Raw genomic sequence first — 19,921 nt, forward strand, 5'->3', positions numbered from 1 at the left:
TGGAAATCCTCCCAACATTTATCATTTGAGGGAAAGAAATTTAACCAGAACTTCATTGGTAACATTAATTTCATGAAACCCATCTAAACCTCGTTTAAACTCTTTCAAAGAATATATATCTTGACTTGTTCTGGAAGAGTCCTACACTGACTGCTTTTACAGTAAAGAACCCCTGTGTATCATAATGGTGAAACCTTAATTCCTTTAAACGAAGTTGGTGACCCATTGTCATAGTGGCACGCAGATATTTCCTGGCACTGGAAAGTCTTATAATGCTACAAAAGAAATGCAAGTGCCCATAAGACAGACCTTCTTGCATTTTCCTCCCTCTACTAACCTACCTAAACCTGATATTGCCATTTTCATGTGTGGCTCTCCCTTTACTCCCAAGAAGCATGCCCACTGTCATTGGGGTATATTTCACTCAGATCTGTAATTTATTTACTCATTATGTCCAATCACTAGGTCACTCATGTTACCTACACCTCAAAAACATTATCCGCCCATTATGAAGTTACAGTATAACTCTAAGGCCGGAGTCACACTACCTTAGAATATGGACAAGTGCTATGCAAGAAAACATCACATAGCACTTCGAGCAGTGTTAACCTATGGGGCACATCACATCTGCGATTATTTTCTTATGCCGAATTGGCATGCAAGAACAATCGCAGCATGCTGCAATAGGCTGACTCACACCCATAAAAGTCTATGGGTGCGAGTGACAACGCACATCACTCGGATATTCATTAGTTAACTCCTTTAGTGAATACCATAAAAAAAAGTAAAAAATTAGGCAAAAAATGATACTTTTTCATCATACTGCCAAGAAAAAAGTGGAATAAAATGGGATCAAAAAGACGAATGTAAATAATAATGGTATAGCTGAAATCGTCATCTAGTCCCACAAAAAAGCAAGCCACAATACAGCTCCATCAGCGGAAAAATTAAAAAGTGTTTATTGGGTAAAAGCACAAAAACACCAAAAAATATATAAATGTGGTATTGCTGCAATCGTACTGACCTAAAGAATAAAGCTGCCTTATCAATTTTGCCACATGCGGAATGGCGTAAAAAAATAGTCATGTGCCGGAAAATAGTACCAATAAAAAGATCAACTTGTCCCGCAAAAAGCAAGCCCTCACATGACTCTGTCGGCAGAAATATGGAAAGATTATAGGTGTGAAAATATGGCAATTCAAAAACTAGTGTTTGCAAAAAAAGCGTCTTTTAGTGTGTGAGAGCAACCAAAACATAAAAAAACCCTATAAATCTGGTATCACTGTAATTGCACCGACCCAAAGAATAAAGTGATCTTATCAATTGTACTGCGGGAGGAATTATGTAAAAAATACATAAAACCAATTATTTACCTGCTGTTGATTTGTTCATTCTGCCTCTTAAAGATTGCAGTAAGGCTCGGCGCACATTTATCCTGTGCTCTACCCTGAGCGCTTACACCGGGGTTTCTGTGTAAATCTCTGAGATAGGTGATTCAGACAGAATCCCCAGCAGAAGATTCCCTATAATGAGGCAGATGGAGACACTGTGAAGCCATCTGGCATATGATCCAGGGGTGTCCGTCTTTTTAGGTGTGTATAAAGTGTGCCTTCGGCCACAGTTTTGTGCACTTCTGAAAAGAGAGAAACCTCTGAACAGAGGCCAGATGGAGTCCAGAGTAACTCTGCTGTTTCATTATAAGGAATGGATCCCTCAGGGGTTTCATCTGAATCACGTTACTCGGACATTTACATGGAAACATCGATGTAAGTGTTCAGCGTAGAGTGCAGAATAAATCTGACCCCCAAAACGTTACATAAATTACTCCCAATAAAAGCTTCAAATCAATCCACAAAAAAGCAAGCCCCACTAAGGTCCGTTATCTGTCAATGGAAATATAGAAGGCTTCTACAACAAAGATAGTACAAAGTCTCTGGATAAGCAAAATGGCTCCTCTTCCCCCAAAAGAAATCCAGCAAATTCTGCACTCCCAAATCCAAATGCCCCCCTCCCATCTGAGCCCCAGTGTGCCTAAACTATATTTAGCGTCCACATGCTTGGTATTTCTGTAGCGATGACAGCCCACCAAATTTACAGGTGCGTGTCTCCAGAAGCATGATCTGGGCACAAAGTACGGGCACTACAACGTACTGGTCACTACAACTGCAGTTTGCAATTTTCACTCAGCAACATGCACGTCGTCTTGTTTCTGGAAAACACTCATGGAGTCACTACACCTGTAGATAAATCCCCAAAAGGGTATAATTTCCAAAATGGCGTCATATGAAGGGGGATTCTGCTCTTCTAGCACTTAGGGGCTCTGTATATGGAGTCCACAAACTATTCTAGGAAAATGTGAGCTCAAGGAGGCAAATAACTCGTAGTGCTCATTCCTTCCCGAGTCTTGCCGCATGGCTAAGCAGTATTATGCAGAAAAATATGGGGCATTTCTACATTCAGCTGAAATTGTGGGACACATTTTGGTGTAATTTTTACTCATTTCCCAGTATGAAAATGTAAAATCTGTGGCTAAAATCAAATTTTGGGGGTAAAAATGTAATTAATTTTGTCTTCTTTACCCAATAGTATAAAATTCTGTGACAAGCCTGTGGTGTTAATATGATCACTGCATGAACTTAATGAGAGGTGTAGTTTGTACAATGGGGTCTCTTATGGGGGGGTTCTGCTGATCTGGAACCTCAGAGGCTCTGCCAATGTGACATGGCACCCTCAAACCAGTCCAGCAAAATCTGAACTCCATAATTGTGCTTCTTCCCTTCTGAGCTTTGCACTGTGCCTCAAAAGTAGTTTTCCACCACATATGGGGTATCAGCATATGCAGGAGAAATTGCACAACAAATGTTGGGGTCCATTTATCCTTGTGAAAATTAAAAACTTGGGGCTAAAAATAATTTTTTTTTATTTTCATAGATGAACGTTGTGAAGCGCCTGAGGGTTCAAGGTGTTCACCACATATCATGATAAATTCTTTGAGGGGTCTAGTTTCCAAAAACGGTGTAACTTTTGGGAAGTTTCCACTGTTTAGGCATATCAGGGGTTCTCCAAACGCGACATGACAATTCAATCAAAGTTTGCGTTCCAAAACGTCACTCCTTCTTTTCTGAGCCCTGCCGTGCGCCCAAGCAGTAGTTTACCCTCACATATGGGGTATCTGCGTACTCAGGTGAGTGGGGTCCATTTTTTTGTTACCCTTGCGAAAATAAAAAAAAATTGCATGTAAAGTAAACTTTTTTGGGGAGCGTGTAATGGAGCACTTACAGGTGGCTTATGTTGAATCTGCTGGCAGAGATTGACAGGGGGATTTAACAGGTTAACCATTCCCTGTTCTCCCTTCCTGAATGTTCCTCAGAGTTTGGTCCCTTTTATTATTAGTTCTACACTTTCCATTCACTCAGTAGCACTTTGTATCTGGACATATACACATACAGTCTTAGGTTCAGGCAGCTCTACTTTAATACCCTTATTAATTCTAATGATTCCTGGACCATACACTACAAGTACTTTTTACTTTTTGTGTAACCCCAACTTCCTTATAGATTGTAAGCTCTTGTGAGTAAGGCCTGCAATCCTCTTGTTCGAACTGTTACTCTGTAATGTCTGGGGGGTTTTGCACGTGCACCCTCCAACTTGCAAAAAAAAACGAAGAAGGCAGCATGCCGAAACGTGTGTTGGGGAGGGCGCCCATCCAGGAGACCAGGAGCACATTACTGTGTAAGTTTTTATATTATCTTATTATTATTATTCTTGTTGATACGTTCCCTCTTTGGTCCTGCGGTACATGATGTGGTCACAGTGACAAATCTTTTTTTCTGTCATTCATATTTTATTCATATGCACTTTTTGCTACAAATGTTGTTTACACACTATAAGCACTTTATATATGATGTTTTGTGGGACTTAGTGGTTTGATCACTTGGTTTTTACACACATTTTTGTGGTCTGTGTCCACATTAGCCACCTATATGTATACTGGATATCAGCGCTCTTTGTTTAACATACAAACATTTTAGTGTTTACATTGATCTATTGTCATTATTGAATACCTGTAATATTAATAAATTTTGAACTATTTGTCTTAATGATGGACTTATGGTTGTTTTTATTTGCTTCTTGCTTGCTTTTGGTGTTGTAATTTCCGGCTGTCATAATATCTCTATACATTGTCCTTTTTATCAGCCAGCACAGTTACCACTTGGTTCTGATTAATTATATTTTTATTAATCCTATTGATACGTATACAGTTTGCTGTGCCCTAATAAAAGGTCCCTTTTTGCTGCTTTTGGTTTACCCTCCAACTTGTAAAGTGTCTTGAAATATGTTGGTACACTATAGAAATAAAATTATTATTAAAATTACTATTATGGAAATGCTTCTCACCAGCAACAGATCCAATCTCAAGAAATATGTCTTCTGTCCATCCACTGACTGGTCCAAACATGGCATTACCAGTGCAGAGCCGTACAAGCGCCTCCAATTGTAGCTCGGTGCAGCTAAGAGAGAAGTGGCCAAGATACATGATGGCAGAGCTAACACAAAGAAGAAGGGAACAAATCGGTTATTATTGTTATTATTATTATTATATACTCGATTACTCCACTAATGGAAAAAAAAGGCAAAATACCAAAATTCCAGTGGTGTGATCTGTTGCATGTCTATCTCAGGTAGACCACAAATTAAGTATCCAAGAGACACCAAGTGCAATGCAGTCAAATCCTTGGCTATGACTTTATGAGTCTGCAGGAATCCATTGATCAATGTGTTTAGCTGTGGAAATATTAAGATAATAAAGTGTCAATATTCCAGAGCTCACTGAACTTTCAGGAGGTTGTATGATGGTATTCATTATATATATTTCCTGTAAAATTACAAGAAAGGACTGTCGGCATTAAAGGCTTAGTCAGACGTCCGTGGATCTCTGTCTGATGAAGGACATCAATGGACAAATAGACTGCAGGTCTCCCAGCCGGAGCATGACGGCTTTATATATTTCTATAAGGCTGTCACGCTCCAGTTGGGAGAGCCGCGATCAGTCCGTCCGTGCATTGAGGTGCATGCATGAACCGATTTGCAAGGACAACTGAATGAGCCCTTAGAGAATTTTTTTTACCTGACTCGTAGTCCATTCTTGCTGGTTTCCAAAAGCCTCCACAACTTGCAAATCTTCTAAAGAAACCACCTTGAGTTGCTTCACACTAAGCTTAGTTGCCAAACGACCGAGCCGCAAAACAACATGTTTAGGAAGGACAGACACAGGTCCAGCTATCTGTAAAGAGAATGCACCCAGTATATCATTGTGCTTACTTACAGTTGTGCGCAAACATTTACATACCCTGCCAGAATTTTTGCTTTCTTGGCCTTTTTCAGAGAATATGAATGATAACACCAAAACTTTTTCTCCATTCATGGTTAGTGGTTGGGTGAAGCCATTTATTGTCAAACTACTGTGTTTTCTCTTTTTAAATAATAATGATAACCCAAAACATCCAAATGACCCTGATCAAAAGTTCACATACCCCAGTTCTTAATACCGTGTATTTCCCCCTCTAGCATCAATGACAGCTTGAATTCTTTTTTCGTAGTTGTGGATGAGGTTCTTTATTTTCTCAGATAGTAAAGCTGCCCATTCTTCTTGGCAAAAAGCCTCCAGTTCCTGTAAATTCCTGGGCTGTCTAGCATGAACTGCGCGCTTGAGATCTCCCCAGAGTGGCTCAATGATATTGAGGTCAGAAGACTGAGATGGCCACTCCAGAACCTTCACTTTGTTCTCCTGTAGCCAATGACAGGTCAACTTGACCTTGTGTTTTGGATCATGGTCATGTTGGAACGTCCAAGTACGTCCCATGCGCAGATTCCGGGCTAATGATTGCAAATTTGCCTCCAGTATTTGCTGATAATGTGCTGCATTCATCTTTCCTTCAACTTTGACCAAGTGTCCTGTGCCTTTGTAGCTCACACATCCCCAAAACATCAGAAATCCACCTCCTTGTAGCTTTTTTCCTTAAAATGCCTCCTTATTGTGCATCTTGAAATAGCAACACCTCTAGTTTTCAGAGAGTCCAGTATTTCAGCTGATGTTATTTGTGGGTTTTTCTTTGCATCCCAAACAATTTTTCTGGAAGTTGTGGCTGAAATTTTTGTTGGTCTACCTGACCGTGGTTTTGTTTTTACAGAACCCCTGATTATCCATTTTTTAATCACAGGTTGAATGCTGTTGACTGGCATTATCAATTTCTTGGATATCTTTTTCAATCCCTTTCCTGCTTTATACAGTTCAACTACCTTCCCCCATAGATCTGTTGACAATTCTTTTGCTTTCCCCATGACTCACAATCCAGAAAAGTCAGTGGCTGGATGAAAGATGCAAGAGTCTGTCTGGATCCCAGAAACTCACTCAGCTTTTATGCACACACACACTGATTACAAGAAACAGGTCACAGATGAGGATGTTACCTTTAGTAACCATTCACACCCATTCATGTCAACTTCTGTGCATGTTATCAGCCCAAAATCACCAGGGTATGTGAACTTTTGATCAGGGTCATTTGGATGTTTTGGGTTGTCATTATGGATTAAAAAGAGAGAACACAGTAGTTTGACAATAAATGGCTCCATCCAACAACTAACCATGAGTGGAGAAAAATGTTTTGGTGTTATCATTCATATTCCATGAATAAAAGTCAAGAAAGCAAAAAATTCTGCCGGGGTATGTAAACTTTTGAGCACAACTGTATATAGGGTCAGTATATTCCAAAGTATACCTGTGCTTTCAACCTAAGGCTGATATCGGAAAACCTCAGATTTCCTACCTTTAGTACTCTGGCCAATAGAGGAGCCAGCTCACTGTTAGGAATATCAGGATCCTGACCTATTGGTTCCAGACAGTCCATAAAATTTACAGGAGTCATTTGTAGGAGAACTTCTACACCCCAAGCCGAGACAATGCTGCCACGAAGATTTCCACACTCAGGTACAAGCACTGAATAGAGGAGAAAAAGGGATAAATGATAAATCCTTTCAAGGAAACAATCGTATAGTCAGATTTTACATTGTAGATAGACATTCATTAATTTTGTTGTATGATGTCCAATTACTTCATATTTGCATCGTAAGACTACAATGACAGGTCTAAATTGTGAGGCAGTGACCCCTGTTACAGCTAGGGGGAGCTGTGTGTTCTCCCCAGGATACGCACGGAGGCGTATTGAGGCTATGGGGATGCATTGCGGTCACAGGCATAGCTGGGATTGCAATGATGAAGCAGTGACACAGGTAGGGGTCGCTGTGTAGTCTCCCCAGGATATGCACGGAGGTGTATGAAGGCCAAAGGTGTGCATGGCAGTCACAGGCGTAGATGTGACTGCAATGCAGACTGATAATAAAAGTAAGTGTTAGTCTTGGACATGTTAGTGTCCAAGGCAGAGGTACGGAAAACCTGCTCTGGATGTTGTGTTTGAAACAGACTGCAGTATGATAGTGTTGCAGTCTGTTCCATTCTGGACCCAGGTTTTCCATGTGGCTGAAAGCCACAGGTTTCTGTGTTAAAAGCCCTGCAGGAAAGGCCAGAGTGAGGCCTGGCAACCCACAGTGTACACAGTGGTGCTCCCATCCACGGTGTCTGGTATCGGAGGTGGATGTCTTGTGCCCGGAGGTAGACAGTTCCTGTGCCCGAAGAAAAATTGGCATGTATAACAGCTGCAAACAGATGGATATTTTGCCCGGCCAGGATCCGGAGGATATCAACTACTGTGTACGGCTGTGTGCATTAGTAAAGAGACTAAAGGAAACTGTGAGAGACATTGGCAGGGCGTGCAGTCACCCATGGAAACTAGACAAGGTGAAGTCTGGCATGTTTAGGGACTGTGATACAAAGCCGTGCACTATGTAGTGCTATGAACTGGTGTGAATTGAACACTGATAATATGCACTGAAGTTATATGTAATTGTGTGGATTGGAACCTTTTTGTGTGAAGATAACACATTAAAGAAACTTTTATGTTTGAAATTTGTGGGTCACTGCCTCATCACTGCGTACGGTGCTACCGCTGCTCTACATATGGCAGGAGAATGCAGGGCAGTGTGAACTGAGGCATATCCCAGAGAGTGCTGCAGATCGTTGTGCAAGTGTGGTGGAGAAATGGAGGAACTTTTGAAGCAGTTTGTGCAGTTGCAGCAACAGCAAGAGGCGCTGCAGTTTCAGTGGTCGCAGCAAGAGGTTCTGCAGTTGCAGCAGGAGCAGCAAGAGGTCCTGCAGTGGAAGATACCAAATCTTCAATGGTGTAAAGAGGAGCCGCCTAAGGTGAGGGGCAATCAGAAGAGTCATTAAGAGACCCCAAAGGTGAGGGGTGATCATTGGGTGTACCAGTGGACCTATGTAGAGTCTCAGCCCACCAGGTCTCAGGCAAATGACTTGTTGCAGTTGGTGGAGGAATGGCACCAGCCTGAGTTTTTTCCCCGATCAAGATGATGAAGAGAGTTGTGGTTGATCAGATGGTGCGGGCTCTGCCAGACGCCATGCAGCATTGAGTCGGGCAAAGGGACCCGGGCAATCTGGACCTGTTGGTAGGATTGACTGAATGGCATAAACCCACTTGGGATGTTGTACCAGAGCCTGGGAATGGAGCTAGTAACTGATCTGAGCCCACTGACTGCGGGTATACTCACTCACCCTGTATCTATGTATGCCCAGCCAGTCTGCACCACCACTGCGGGCACTGCCGACAGCGTGCAGCGACTGTGCAGGTGCTTGTGAACGGATGCTGCACAGAGGCTCTCCTGGACATGGGGAGCAGAGTGACTTTGGTCCATAGGTCCCTTGTTGCCGGGGACAACTCCAAAGGACGGAAAGTGGAGGTGATGGGTATCCATGGGGAAATCCGAGAGTACCCGACCACTGAGGTCAATTTTTCTACACCATGTAGGGACTTTAAACATGTGGTGGGAGTGGCGAAGACCCTTCCATATGGGACTGTGTTGGGGAGAGACTTGCCCCTGTTTTCGTCCTTGTGGGAGACCAGGGTCAACCCTCTTGCCGGGCATAGAACCCGAAGATGTTGAGATACCTGCCATAGGGGTCACCAACCTAGGGACAGGGTGTAATCCCGGTAGGCTACCCCTAGAGGTATTGGCAGGGGAGGATGAAAATGTTGCTTTGGGCACAGAACCCGAAGATGTCAAGTTAGAAATATCTGCCACAGGGGTTGCCAACTTAGGGACAGAGTGTAACCCTGATAGGCTTCCCCTAGAGGTTGTGGCAGTAGAGGTCAAGGAGACCCCACTGAACCCTGAGCTGGAATTGTCCCCTGGTGAGTTCGGGACAGCTCAGTTCCAGGGTCCCACGCTGAGAAACTAGTGAAAAACCACAGGTTTAAAAAGAACTCCAGGAAGAACCGGGAGTGTGTGGTCACAGAGGCGACTGGGGACGTGCGTACGAGTAACCCTCTGACACCAGCCAATGATGTGGCCAGGGGTCAAAGTAAGGCTGGTTTCGCACTTGCGTTTTTTTGCGCTGTTTTTTAGCGCAAAAAAACGCATGCGTTTTTTTCCCCATACTTTAACATGGGTGCGCATAGGTGCGCATACACATGCGTTTGTACGCGTTTGTATGCGCATGCGTTTTTTTGTAGTGTGCGCTCGGGCGCACAAAATGCATCCTGTTGCATTTTTTATGCGTCCGACTTGCCCCCAAAAAACGCATGCGCATGCAATACGTTTTTTTTTACAGCAAAACACCCATTATAGTCTATGGGTGCGCGTACGTGCGCATTGTAATGCGCATGTTTGTGCAAAAAAGCATGCGTTTTTTAAAAAACGCACCAAAACCCGCACAAAACACACACACAAACGCATGATGCGTTTTTTTCATGCGTTTGTGTGCGCAAAAAACGAGCAGCAAAAAAACGCAAGTTTGAAAGTAGCCTAAAATAGATACAGTGCTCGCTAGACAGCAGTGTTGGGAGGCTAAGGTTTGGGTGCGATGTAATAAAGAAGGATGCTCGGCGTTGCCAGGGCGGACCACGGCACTTCAGCGTGATATAGTCACCGAGGCACGGGTAAGGGTACAGAGGAAACGGTACCAGAGACCCAAAGGCGAGTACATAGGTGACAGGATGAGATGCAGGGTTACTGAACCCAAAATAAACAAGGTCGAGACCACCCAAAATTGACCCAAATCTACGGTTAAACGCGAAAGTAAGCATGGCGTCTGCAATGGAGAACGGCGAGGTGGGTGGTCCCGTAATGAAGTATGGAAGAGAAACGCAAAGGGAAGGGATGCAAATGCCGATCGATGGTTCCGGATCCTACTTTGGTTTCTTAGTGCAGTGTCGGGCGGGGATGTCGCAGGAGCATGCCATGTCTCACTCCCATGTGGGGTGACAAGTGTTCAACCCCACAGGTTTAAACAGGGGAGGGGGATATGTGAGGCAGTGACCACTGCTACTGCTAGGGGGGCACCATGTGTTCTCCCCATGATACGCACGGAGGCGTATTGAGGCTATGGGAATGCATTTGCGGTCACAGGCTTGTTTTTTTTTTTTTTTTTTTTACATTCAACACATTAGCCGGATGATGAGACTACTACTGTCCCATCATTGGCTAATGTGTCAATCACTGACATTGTAGCAGGCATAGCCCGATGGGACTTGTAGTCCCATCGGAAGATGCCTTCACACAAACACAAAGACCCCCGGCAGTCCGCACAGACCCCCGGCAGGCCCGCACAGACCCCCAGCAGGCCCGCACAGACCCCCGGCAGGCCCGCACAGACCCCCGGCAGGCCCGCACAGACCCCCGGCAGGCCCGCACAGACCCCCGAGAGGCCCGTACAGACCCCGCCCGCACACACAGACACGCACAGTGTCTGTCCACGCACCGCCCACACTCTTCCCCCCTCCTGAACTGGGTGTGCAAGTAAAGAAAGGGTTTATTTTAATTCCGATATTTGTGCCCCATTGACTTGCATGGGCTTCCGGTATCGGAATCGGCGATACCCGATACTTTTTGGGTATCGGTCTGATCCAATCCGATCCGATACGTCACGATATCGGATGGTATCGCTCAACACTAGTAGAGGGTCCCATCCTGATATTGTTTTCTTTTTTCTTTTTTTTTTTTAAAGAGTGAGTATTTTCAACAAATTTACAGATGATTGTAAACCTTAAAATAACAAACTAAAGGTACGTGCACATGTCTTTTTCAAGCAGTTGACCCCACCAAGTTTTTCAAGAGAAAGACACTTCAGGAAATGCTGAACTTTTTTTTTTCCTGATGCATCTCTTTAAGCATTTTTGTGTCGTTTTACAAGTCTTTGACTGCTATGAGTCTTTTCAAGCATTCTACCAGTGTTTTGTTCCATCTTTTGCACTTGCATTTTCCAGACGTTTTTTAACTCCATTCAACAAAAAAGAAATCCCTAGCAAAAACACTGGCGAAACGCTTTAAAAAATGCCTGGGCGTCTTTAGAGCTGTACCATTGACTTGTATAATAAGGTTTAGAGCATTATATGAACGGAAACCCCTTAAAGAATGATCACCTCACTTCTTTTAACCACTTGGTGTCTTTGGAAAACGGAAGCACTTAAATGCTTAAAAAAACTGAACTTATGAACAGCAAGTACGGTAATTTTTACATAGAAATAAATTCAATCTTTTGAGCGTTTAGTAAGCGCCTTATCAGGCGGTTTTTGGCAAGGAATCCACAGTAACAAGACGTTGTGTGCACTTAATAGGACTTTCTACAATTCAATCCAATCAACTCGAACCTGAAGTCTTTGACATGCTTTGAAACAAGCGTTGGAGCAATGTACGTTGTTTCTGCATCTTCTCTGCCTGTTGGTCCACCGTTTCGCCCTTTGTACAGGCAGTACCCAATGCTGATTTCCTCCATAATCGTTCTTCAGAAAGCATTTGAGATAACCAACGGCTAGAAAGTGCAGCCTTTACAAAAGAAGGGAACACAAAAGAAAAGCCATATAGATTAGGGTGATGCTTGTTATTTTGCCTTTCTGTATATGCAGTTCAATAAAATGAAAACATCATTCTGGGTCCTTGCCATAAGCAACTACACCACATTGTGTATCAATCTTTACCATTTTGCTTAGAAGTATCTGACACAGGTATCAAATATGGTACCAAAAAATATATTCAAGTATATTAGAGTACTAAAGAAAAATCTTGACTGTTTTCCCTCACTAGTCATTTTGTTCTCTGAGAATGAAAACGGAATATATTCTCATATTTTTACCTAATTATCATCAACCATAGTGGGGAAGCTGACTGGCCCCTGTTATGGTCAACATTAGGGATGAGCAACTTTGCCTTTTTTAGGGTCGAGTTTCATGAAACCAGACTTTCTCAAAAGTAGAGTCGAATGAAATCGGCCAACTATCGTGAAAAGTCGGAGGTCCGACTGAAACTCGAAACCCAATGCAAGTCAATGGGGAAGCAAAGTCGGCAGGGAGTGGAGGACAGTAAACACACCAACAGTGCCGATTTCAATGCCAGCTACATCAATTCTTATTACTTAAGCTTGTCAACCTTAATTTACTTTATAATAATAGTTACGCATTGAAAACTGGGGGTTATTTGGCTAAAGTTGTGGGGGGATAGGGCTGGCTCCAGGTTTTCGTGTGCCCCAGGCGAAAGAGTGTCAATGGGCCCCTTTAACACGTACCACTATTCATGATGCTCCCATACGGCAAAGAAATATTGGTATAGTGCAATGACAAATACTTCACTTCTTACATTACATGACTGATATCTATTTTAAATTCTACAATAGCTCAAAAACCAGACAGTATATTCCTCCATTATGGACACCACATAGTGCGCTATACAGAATAATGAGCCCCATATATTGCTCCATACAGAATAATTGGTCCCATATAATGTTCCATACAGTATATGATGAGCTCCACATAATGCTACAGTATATGATGGTCCCCATATAATGTGCCATACAGTATAGGACGGTCCCCATAGAGAAGAATGAGCCCCACATATTGCTCCATACAGTATAATGAGTCGCATATAAAGCTCCATACAGTATATGATGGGCCCCATATATCGCTCCATACAGAATGGGCTCCATATAATACTTCATACAGAATAGGCCTCATGTGTGCTCCATATAATGCTCCATACCCTATATGATGCCCCATAAATAATGAACCCCATATGATGCTCCAGTATATGATGGGCCCCATATGATGCTCTAGTATATGATGGGCCCCATATGATGCTCCAGTGTATGATGGGCCTATACACTGTGTGCACAATTATAAGGCAAATAAGTATTTTGATCACATCATCCTTTTTATACATGTTGTCCTACTCCAAGCTGTATAGGCTTGAAAGCCAACTGCCAATTATGTAAAATCAGGTGATTTGCATCTCTGTAATGAGGAGGGTTGTGGCCTAATGGCATAAACACCCTATATAAGGTGTGCTTAATTATTAGGTAACTTCCTTTCCTTTGGCAAAATGGGTCAGAAGAGAGATTTGACGGACTCTGAAAATTCAAAAATTGTGAGATGTCTTGCAGAGGGATGCAGCAGTCTTGAAATTGCCAAACTTTTGAAGCGTGATCACTGAACAATCAAACGTTTAATGGTAAATAGCTAACAGGGTCGCAAAAAGCGTGTTGATAAAAAAAGGCTGAAAATAACTGCCCATGAATTGAGGAAAATCAGGCGTGAAGCTGCCAAGATACCATTTGACGCCAGTTTTGCCATATTTCAGAGGTGCAACATTACTGGAGTATCAAAAAGCACAAGGTGTGCCATACTCAGGGACATGGCCAAGGTAAGGAAGGCTGGAAAACGACCACCTTTGAACAAGAAACATAAGATAAAACGTCAAGACTGGGCGAAGAAATATGTTAAGACAGATGTAAGGTTTTATGGACTGATGAAATGATAGTGACTCTTGATGGGCCAGATGGATAAGCCCGAGGCTGGATCAGTAAAGGCCAGACAGCTCCACTCTGACTCGACGCCAGCAAGGTGGAGGTGGGGTACTGGTATGGGCTGGTATCATCAAAGATGAATTTGTGGACCTTTTCGGGTTTAGGATGGAGTGAAGCTCAACTCCCAGACCTACTGGCAGTTTCTGGAAGACACCTTCTTCAAGCAGTGTTACAGGAAGAAGTCGGTATCATTCAAGAAAAACAATGCTCCATCACATGCATCCAAATACTCCACAGCATGGCTGGCCATTAAAGGTCTAAAAGAGGAAAAAATAATGACATGGCCCCCTTGTTCACCTGATCTGAACCCCATAGAGAACCTGTGGTCCCTCCTAAAATGTGAGATCTACAGGGAGTGAAAACATTACACCTCTCGGAACAGTGTCAGGGAGGCTGTGGTGGCTGCTGCACGTAATGTTGTTCATAACCAGATCAAGCAACTGACAATCTATGTATGGAAGGCTTTTGAGTGTCATCGTAAAGAAAGCTGCCTATGTTGGTCCCTTTTTTTTTTGTTTTTTTTGTTTTGAATGTCAGAAATGTTTATTTTTAAATTTTGTGTTGTTATATTGGTTTTCCTGGTGAAAACAAACAAGCGAGATGGGTATAGATTTGGTTTTTATTAACTTCCCTAATAATTATGCACAGTAATAGTTACCTGCACAAACAGATATCCTCCTAAGGTAGCCAAATCTAAAAAAAACCACTCCAACTTCCAAAAATAGGAAGCTTTGAAATTTATGAGTCTTTTCGGTTGATTGACAACATAGTTGTTGTTCAATAATAAAAAGAATCCTCTCAAATGCAACTTGCCAAATAATAATAAGGCAAACAGTGTATAATGCTCCATATATAATGGGCCCCATTTATAATGCTCAAGTCTATAATGGGCCCCGTATATGATGCTCCAGTGTATGATGGGCACCATGGATGATGCTCCAGAGTATGATGGGCCCCATTTATAATGCTCCAGTGTATGATGGGCCCATGTAATGCTCCATATGTAATGGGCCCAAACGATGCTCCAGTGTATAATGGGCCCTATCTATGATGCTCAAGTGTATGATGGGCACCATATATAATTCTCCAGTGTATAATGCTCCCCATATATTGCTTCAAACATTAAAAAAATGAAATACCTCTCCTCGCTGGGCACTGCTCTACTTTAGACTCCTCAGCGTCACCATCTTACAGCTCTGTGCACTTGGACTGTTCAGGCAGAGGGCGTACAGACGTGACATCATCGTGCTCTCCTACCTGAATGTCACTGTCAGGAAAAGCGGAAGAGGTCACAGCGGTAGAGCAGGGAGAGGTAAGTATTGCAAGTGCTGGTGCCCTGAGCAAGCAGGGGGGCCCACTCGTGGGCGACCACGCTGGCACAGGGCCCCTCATAGTGCGACGGTGTCTGTAACGGCGAGCGAGCCCCCCACCATCAGAGACACCGGGCTACTGTGAGTGGCCCTGTGCCATCGCACACGAGTGGTCCCCCCACCTGCTCAGGGTCCCGGCACTTGCCCGGGTGCGCCAGGTGCTGACGCTGGCCCTGGGGGGCGGACAGACCAGTTAGAGAGGTGGAAAAACTGGCATATGTTGAGGTGTAGGCTGGACGTTCAGCAGCTGCAAATGGAGGAATTGGAGAAGTTGGAGGAAGAGGAGGACAAAGCAAGCCATTTTGCTGGCAACCTATGTGTCATCAGGGGAAGGTGGGACAAAATCCTTTGAAACCCATGCATGGTTCATTTTAATGAAGGTGAGATCATCAACAGTTTGGGTCAGCAGCCGGATCCTTCTTTCTGTCAGAATTGCTCCAGCAGCACTGAAGACTCTTTCTGATCGCTTCCAGCATGGCAAGCGAGCTCCTGTAAGGCATATTGTCATGATCTCATTGTGGGTTTGACTCGCACACGTGGGGTTAATGTTTGGAACCAGTGCTGATGAATGGCATTTCTGGGGTTAAAGGTTGTGATCCCAGTGCAGGCTTACCTACACACCTGGGGCTATGATTGTGGCCTCTCCCTGGTTCTGGGAGAGGCTTCTTATAGCCTCAGGACGCTCCCATCCCCGTCAGTTATACTTTCGCCCTTGGCATTGTGTGGTGACCCCTGAGTGTGTTTGTGATGTGTTCTGGTTGCTTGATTCTCTGTGTACGACTCGGTCTGTTCTCTGGATATTGCTTTGGTTTCTGCTTGGTACCTTCTATGTCTGTTTGGTTTTGACTTCAGCTTGGCCCTGACTATCGGTTCTGTCTCATCCCTGGTACTTTACTGATATCTCTGTGTATGACCTCCGTTTTGCCTGACTGAGTATTTCTGTATAGTGTCCTGCCATCTCTGAAAGCAGGATGCTAAGCCCCACCCCTTTGCAGTCACATGACCATAGGTCCTGTGACTGCTTGCTAAACTTCAGCGTCCACAGGTCCTGTGTATCTGTACTTTCCGGCTGTACCTGACCCCGGGCCCCCCTACAGTGCGGGTGAGTCCCTGCTCAGCAGAGGCTGCACACCGGCGCTGACAAGATCCTGACATTATAACTGACCATTAAGTTTTTGGGGGTTTTTTTTCTTTCTCTGCTAAGAAATATGGATCCCATACAATCTCTTGCTGAGCAAATGAAAAATCTGAGTCAGATGTTTCAGGGTTTATCTCTGGAGCAGCAAGCTCTGGCTCGCTCTCAGCAGCAGGTTTCTGAGACAGTGCGGGGGGCTTTAGCTGCTGGGTCTCTGGGGGTTGGGGCGAGTGACGTTGTTTTGGTGTCCCCAGAACCACCTGTTAAACTGCCTGATTTCTTTTCTGGGAACAAAAAGGAGTTCAGGGTCTTCTTAGAGGGGTGCAAACTCTTCTTTAGTTTGAGGCCACGTTCCTCTGGGGATGAAAGTCAGAAGGTTGGGGTCATTATGTCTCTGTTAAGAGGGTCCCCACAAGCTTGGGCTTTCTCCCTTCCTCCCACTGCCCCTGAGAGAGTGTCTGTGAATGCGCTTTTTGAGGCCCTCGGGCACATATATGATGAGCCGGACCGAGTGCGATTGGCAGAGGACATGGTGATGAGTGTCTGTCAGGGGAAACACTCGGCTGAGTGGTTTTGTACAGAATTCCACCGCTGGGCCGCAGAGGTCTCTTGGGACGACGACGCACTCCGAGGACTCTTTCGCAGAGGCTTGTCCGAGCGGTTACAGGATGCCTTGGCATTACATCCCCCACCTAACTCACTCGAGGATGCCATGACCCAGGCCGTCCGGATGGACCGCAGGCTGCGGGCCAGGGGGGTGATGCAGGCGGAGACTCCATTGTTCCCTAGTGGAAAAGAGACTGTTTCTGTGCCCATGGACGTAGGGGCTCTCTCCCTGAAGGAATAGGAGAGACAACGCCGGAGAGAAAAGCAGTTATGCTTCTACTGTGGTAAAATGGGACATTGGAAAAGGGAGTGTCCTGATTATCCATCCTCAACCCGGTCGACGGGAAACGACTAGGTCTGGGTAGTCAGCAGGGAGACTACTCAGACCCTCAGGTACCCTTTTCCTCGATTTCTAAGGTGTTGCTTCATGTGGAACTGTTAGTGGACGATTGTTGTTTTCCCGCTACAGCTTTCGTGGACTGCGGATCATCCATCAATCTCATTGACTCCCAATTGGTCACACTCTGTAAGATAGGGACAGTTAGACTTAAGGTTCCGATCAAAGTGGTGGCCATTGACTCCTCCCCCCTCACTAAAGAGGGAATTCTCTTTATGTCTGACTTGTTTTCGCTCAAAGTGGGCACTACCCATGTGGAAAAATTAAGTTGTTTGGTTCTGGACAATCTACCAGCAGGATTGGTGTTGGGCATGCCCTGGTTACAACGCCATAACCCAGTCATTAACTGGAAAACGGGGGGAGATTGTTCAGTGGGGGTTTAATGATTCGATGTTATGTGATAAGTCTGCACTATTGGTTGAACCTGTTAAATCTGTATCTGTGTCATCTGTCGAGCTGGAAGGTATTCCGGAGTACCTGAATGAATTTGAAGATGTGTTCTCTGAAAGCGAGGCCGAGACGTTGCCGCCACAGACATTTTGACTGCGCTATCGAGTTAGTCCCGCGGGCTAAATTTCCTAAAGCCCGTCTGTTTAATTTATCTGGCCCTGAGCGCTTGGCCATGAAAGATTACATTGCTGAGAGTCTTCGCAAAGGACACATACGTCCCTCAGTCTCACCTGTGGCGGCAGGGTTTTTTTTGTTAAGAAAAAAGATGGTGGTTTACGTCCCTGCCTCGATTTACGTGAGCTCAACAAGATTACTGTAGGAAATACGTACCCCCTTCCGCTGATTCCCGATTTGTGTAACCAACTTTCAGGGGCAAAATGGTTCTCCAAACTGGATCTTCGGGGGGCATATAATTTGATAAGGGTCCGGGAGGGGGATGAATGGAAAACCGCGTTCCTCACGACCGAGGGACTGTTTGAAAATTTAGTCATGCCATTTTGTCTTACCAATGCCCCAGCCATATTTCAGAATTTTATCAACGTGGTATTCTCGGATCTCATTGGTCGTTTTGTTGTTACTTACTTAGACGATATTCTGATATACTCTCCCGACAGTCAATCTCATCTGAATCATGTACGAACCGTAATCCAAAGACTGAGGGAAAATCATCTGTATGCCAAATTGTAGAAATGTGTGTTTTTTGTTCAAGAATTGTCTTTTTTGGGATTAATTGTGTCCTGTGAGGATTTTCGCATGGACCCCAAGAAGGTGCAGGCCATTGCGGATTGGGTGCAACCCCGAGACCTTAAGGGTCTTCAGCGGTTCTTGGGGTTCACCAATTATTACTGCAAATTTATTCGGGGGTTTTCACAGGTGGTCAAACCACTCACAGATCTTACTTGTAAAGGTGCGGATGTGAGAAACTGGTCCTCGCTCGCAAAAGAGGCCTTTGCGACCCTGAAAAGAAGCTTTATGTCTGCTCCCGTGTTTGTACAGCCAGATCCGTCCAAACCATTCGTCGTGGAAGTGGATGCCTCTGAGGTGGGGGTGGGGGCGGTGTTGTCCCAAGGGCCTACCACTCTAACCAACCTCAGGCCATGTGCTTTCTTTTCCAAGAAGTTCTCTGCTGCGGAAAGAAATTACGACATAGGCAATAGAGAGCTTCTTGCGGTCAAATTGGCATTTGAAAAATGGAGGCACTTTTTGGAGGGGGCCAGTCACCCGGTTACGGTGATCACGGATCACAAAAATTTGTCAAACATTGAGTCTGCTAAAAGACTAACGCCCAGACAGGCCCGTTAGTCACTTTTTATTTCCCGTTTTCAGTTTACGATTACATTTCGTCCAGGGTCTAAGAATGTCAAGGCTGACGCCTTATCGCGCAGTTTTCAGTCGGTATCGCCCCCTGAGCCACCGTCCTCCATTCTTCACCCTGGGGTTGTGATAGCAGAGGTCTCGTCTGAATTGGAACGGGAGATTCAGGGGGCCCAGTCGCGGGCCCCGGCGGCCAAGCTGGAGGGGAAGTTGTTTGTCCCAGAGCAACTTCGCCTGAAACTCTTGCAGGAGTTCCATGAACCCAAGCTGAGTGCTCACCCTGGTATTTCAGCCACGCGTCTGGCGGTGGCTAGGATCTTTTGGTGGCCTACCCTTGGTTCGGACATAAAAAAATTCATTGCTGGTTGTGGGGTCTGCGCTCGTTCTAAAAGCTCTCATAGCCGGCCGGCAGGGGAGCTGATGCCCTTGGTAGTGCCCGAAAGACCATGGACTCACTTATCCATGGATTTTGTTACCAATCTCCCTCCATCTAAGGGTAATACAGTGGTATGGGTAGTGGTGGACAGGTTTACTACTGTAAGCAGGCTTATTTTGGTACCCTTGTCCGCACTACCGTCAGCTGAGACGTTGTCCAGGTTGTTTGTGCAGCATGTGATCCGGTTGCATGGGGTACCCCTGAATGTGGTGTCTGATCGTGGTGTGCA

The 19,921-nt window shown here is 44.7% G+C and overlaps 1 protein-coding gene across 1 annotated transcript in view; it reads right to left on the bottom strand.

Annotated features, from left to right (window-relative positions):
* Window positions 1–11,769: 11,769 nt before the first annotated feature.
* The window catches only part of LOC141084436 (uncharacterized), a 63,796-nt gene continuing 55,644 nt past the window's right edge, over window positions 11,770–19,921 (bottom strand). The window contains exon 7 of the mRNA XM_073569161.1: window positions 11,770–11,955. Within this exon, the coding sequence (XP_073425262.1) occupies window positions 11,770–11,955 (186 nt within the window). The remainder of the gene's footprint in view (window positions 11,956–19,921) is intronic.

Source organism: Dendrobates tinctorius, unplaced genomic scaffold (genome assembly GCF_039654945.1).
Source record: "Dendrobates tinctorius isolate UK_male_01 unplaced genomic scaffold, ASM3965494v1 ptg000022l, whole genome shotgun sequence".
NCBI classification, from domain to species: domain Eukaryota; kingdom Metazoa; phylum Chordata; class Amphibia; order Anura; family Dendrobatidae; genus Dendrobates; species Dendrobates tinctorius.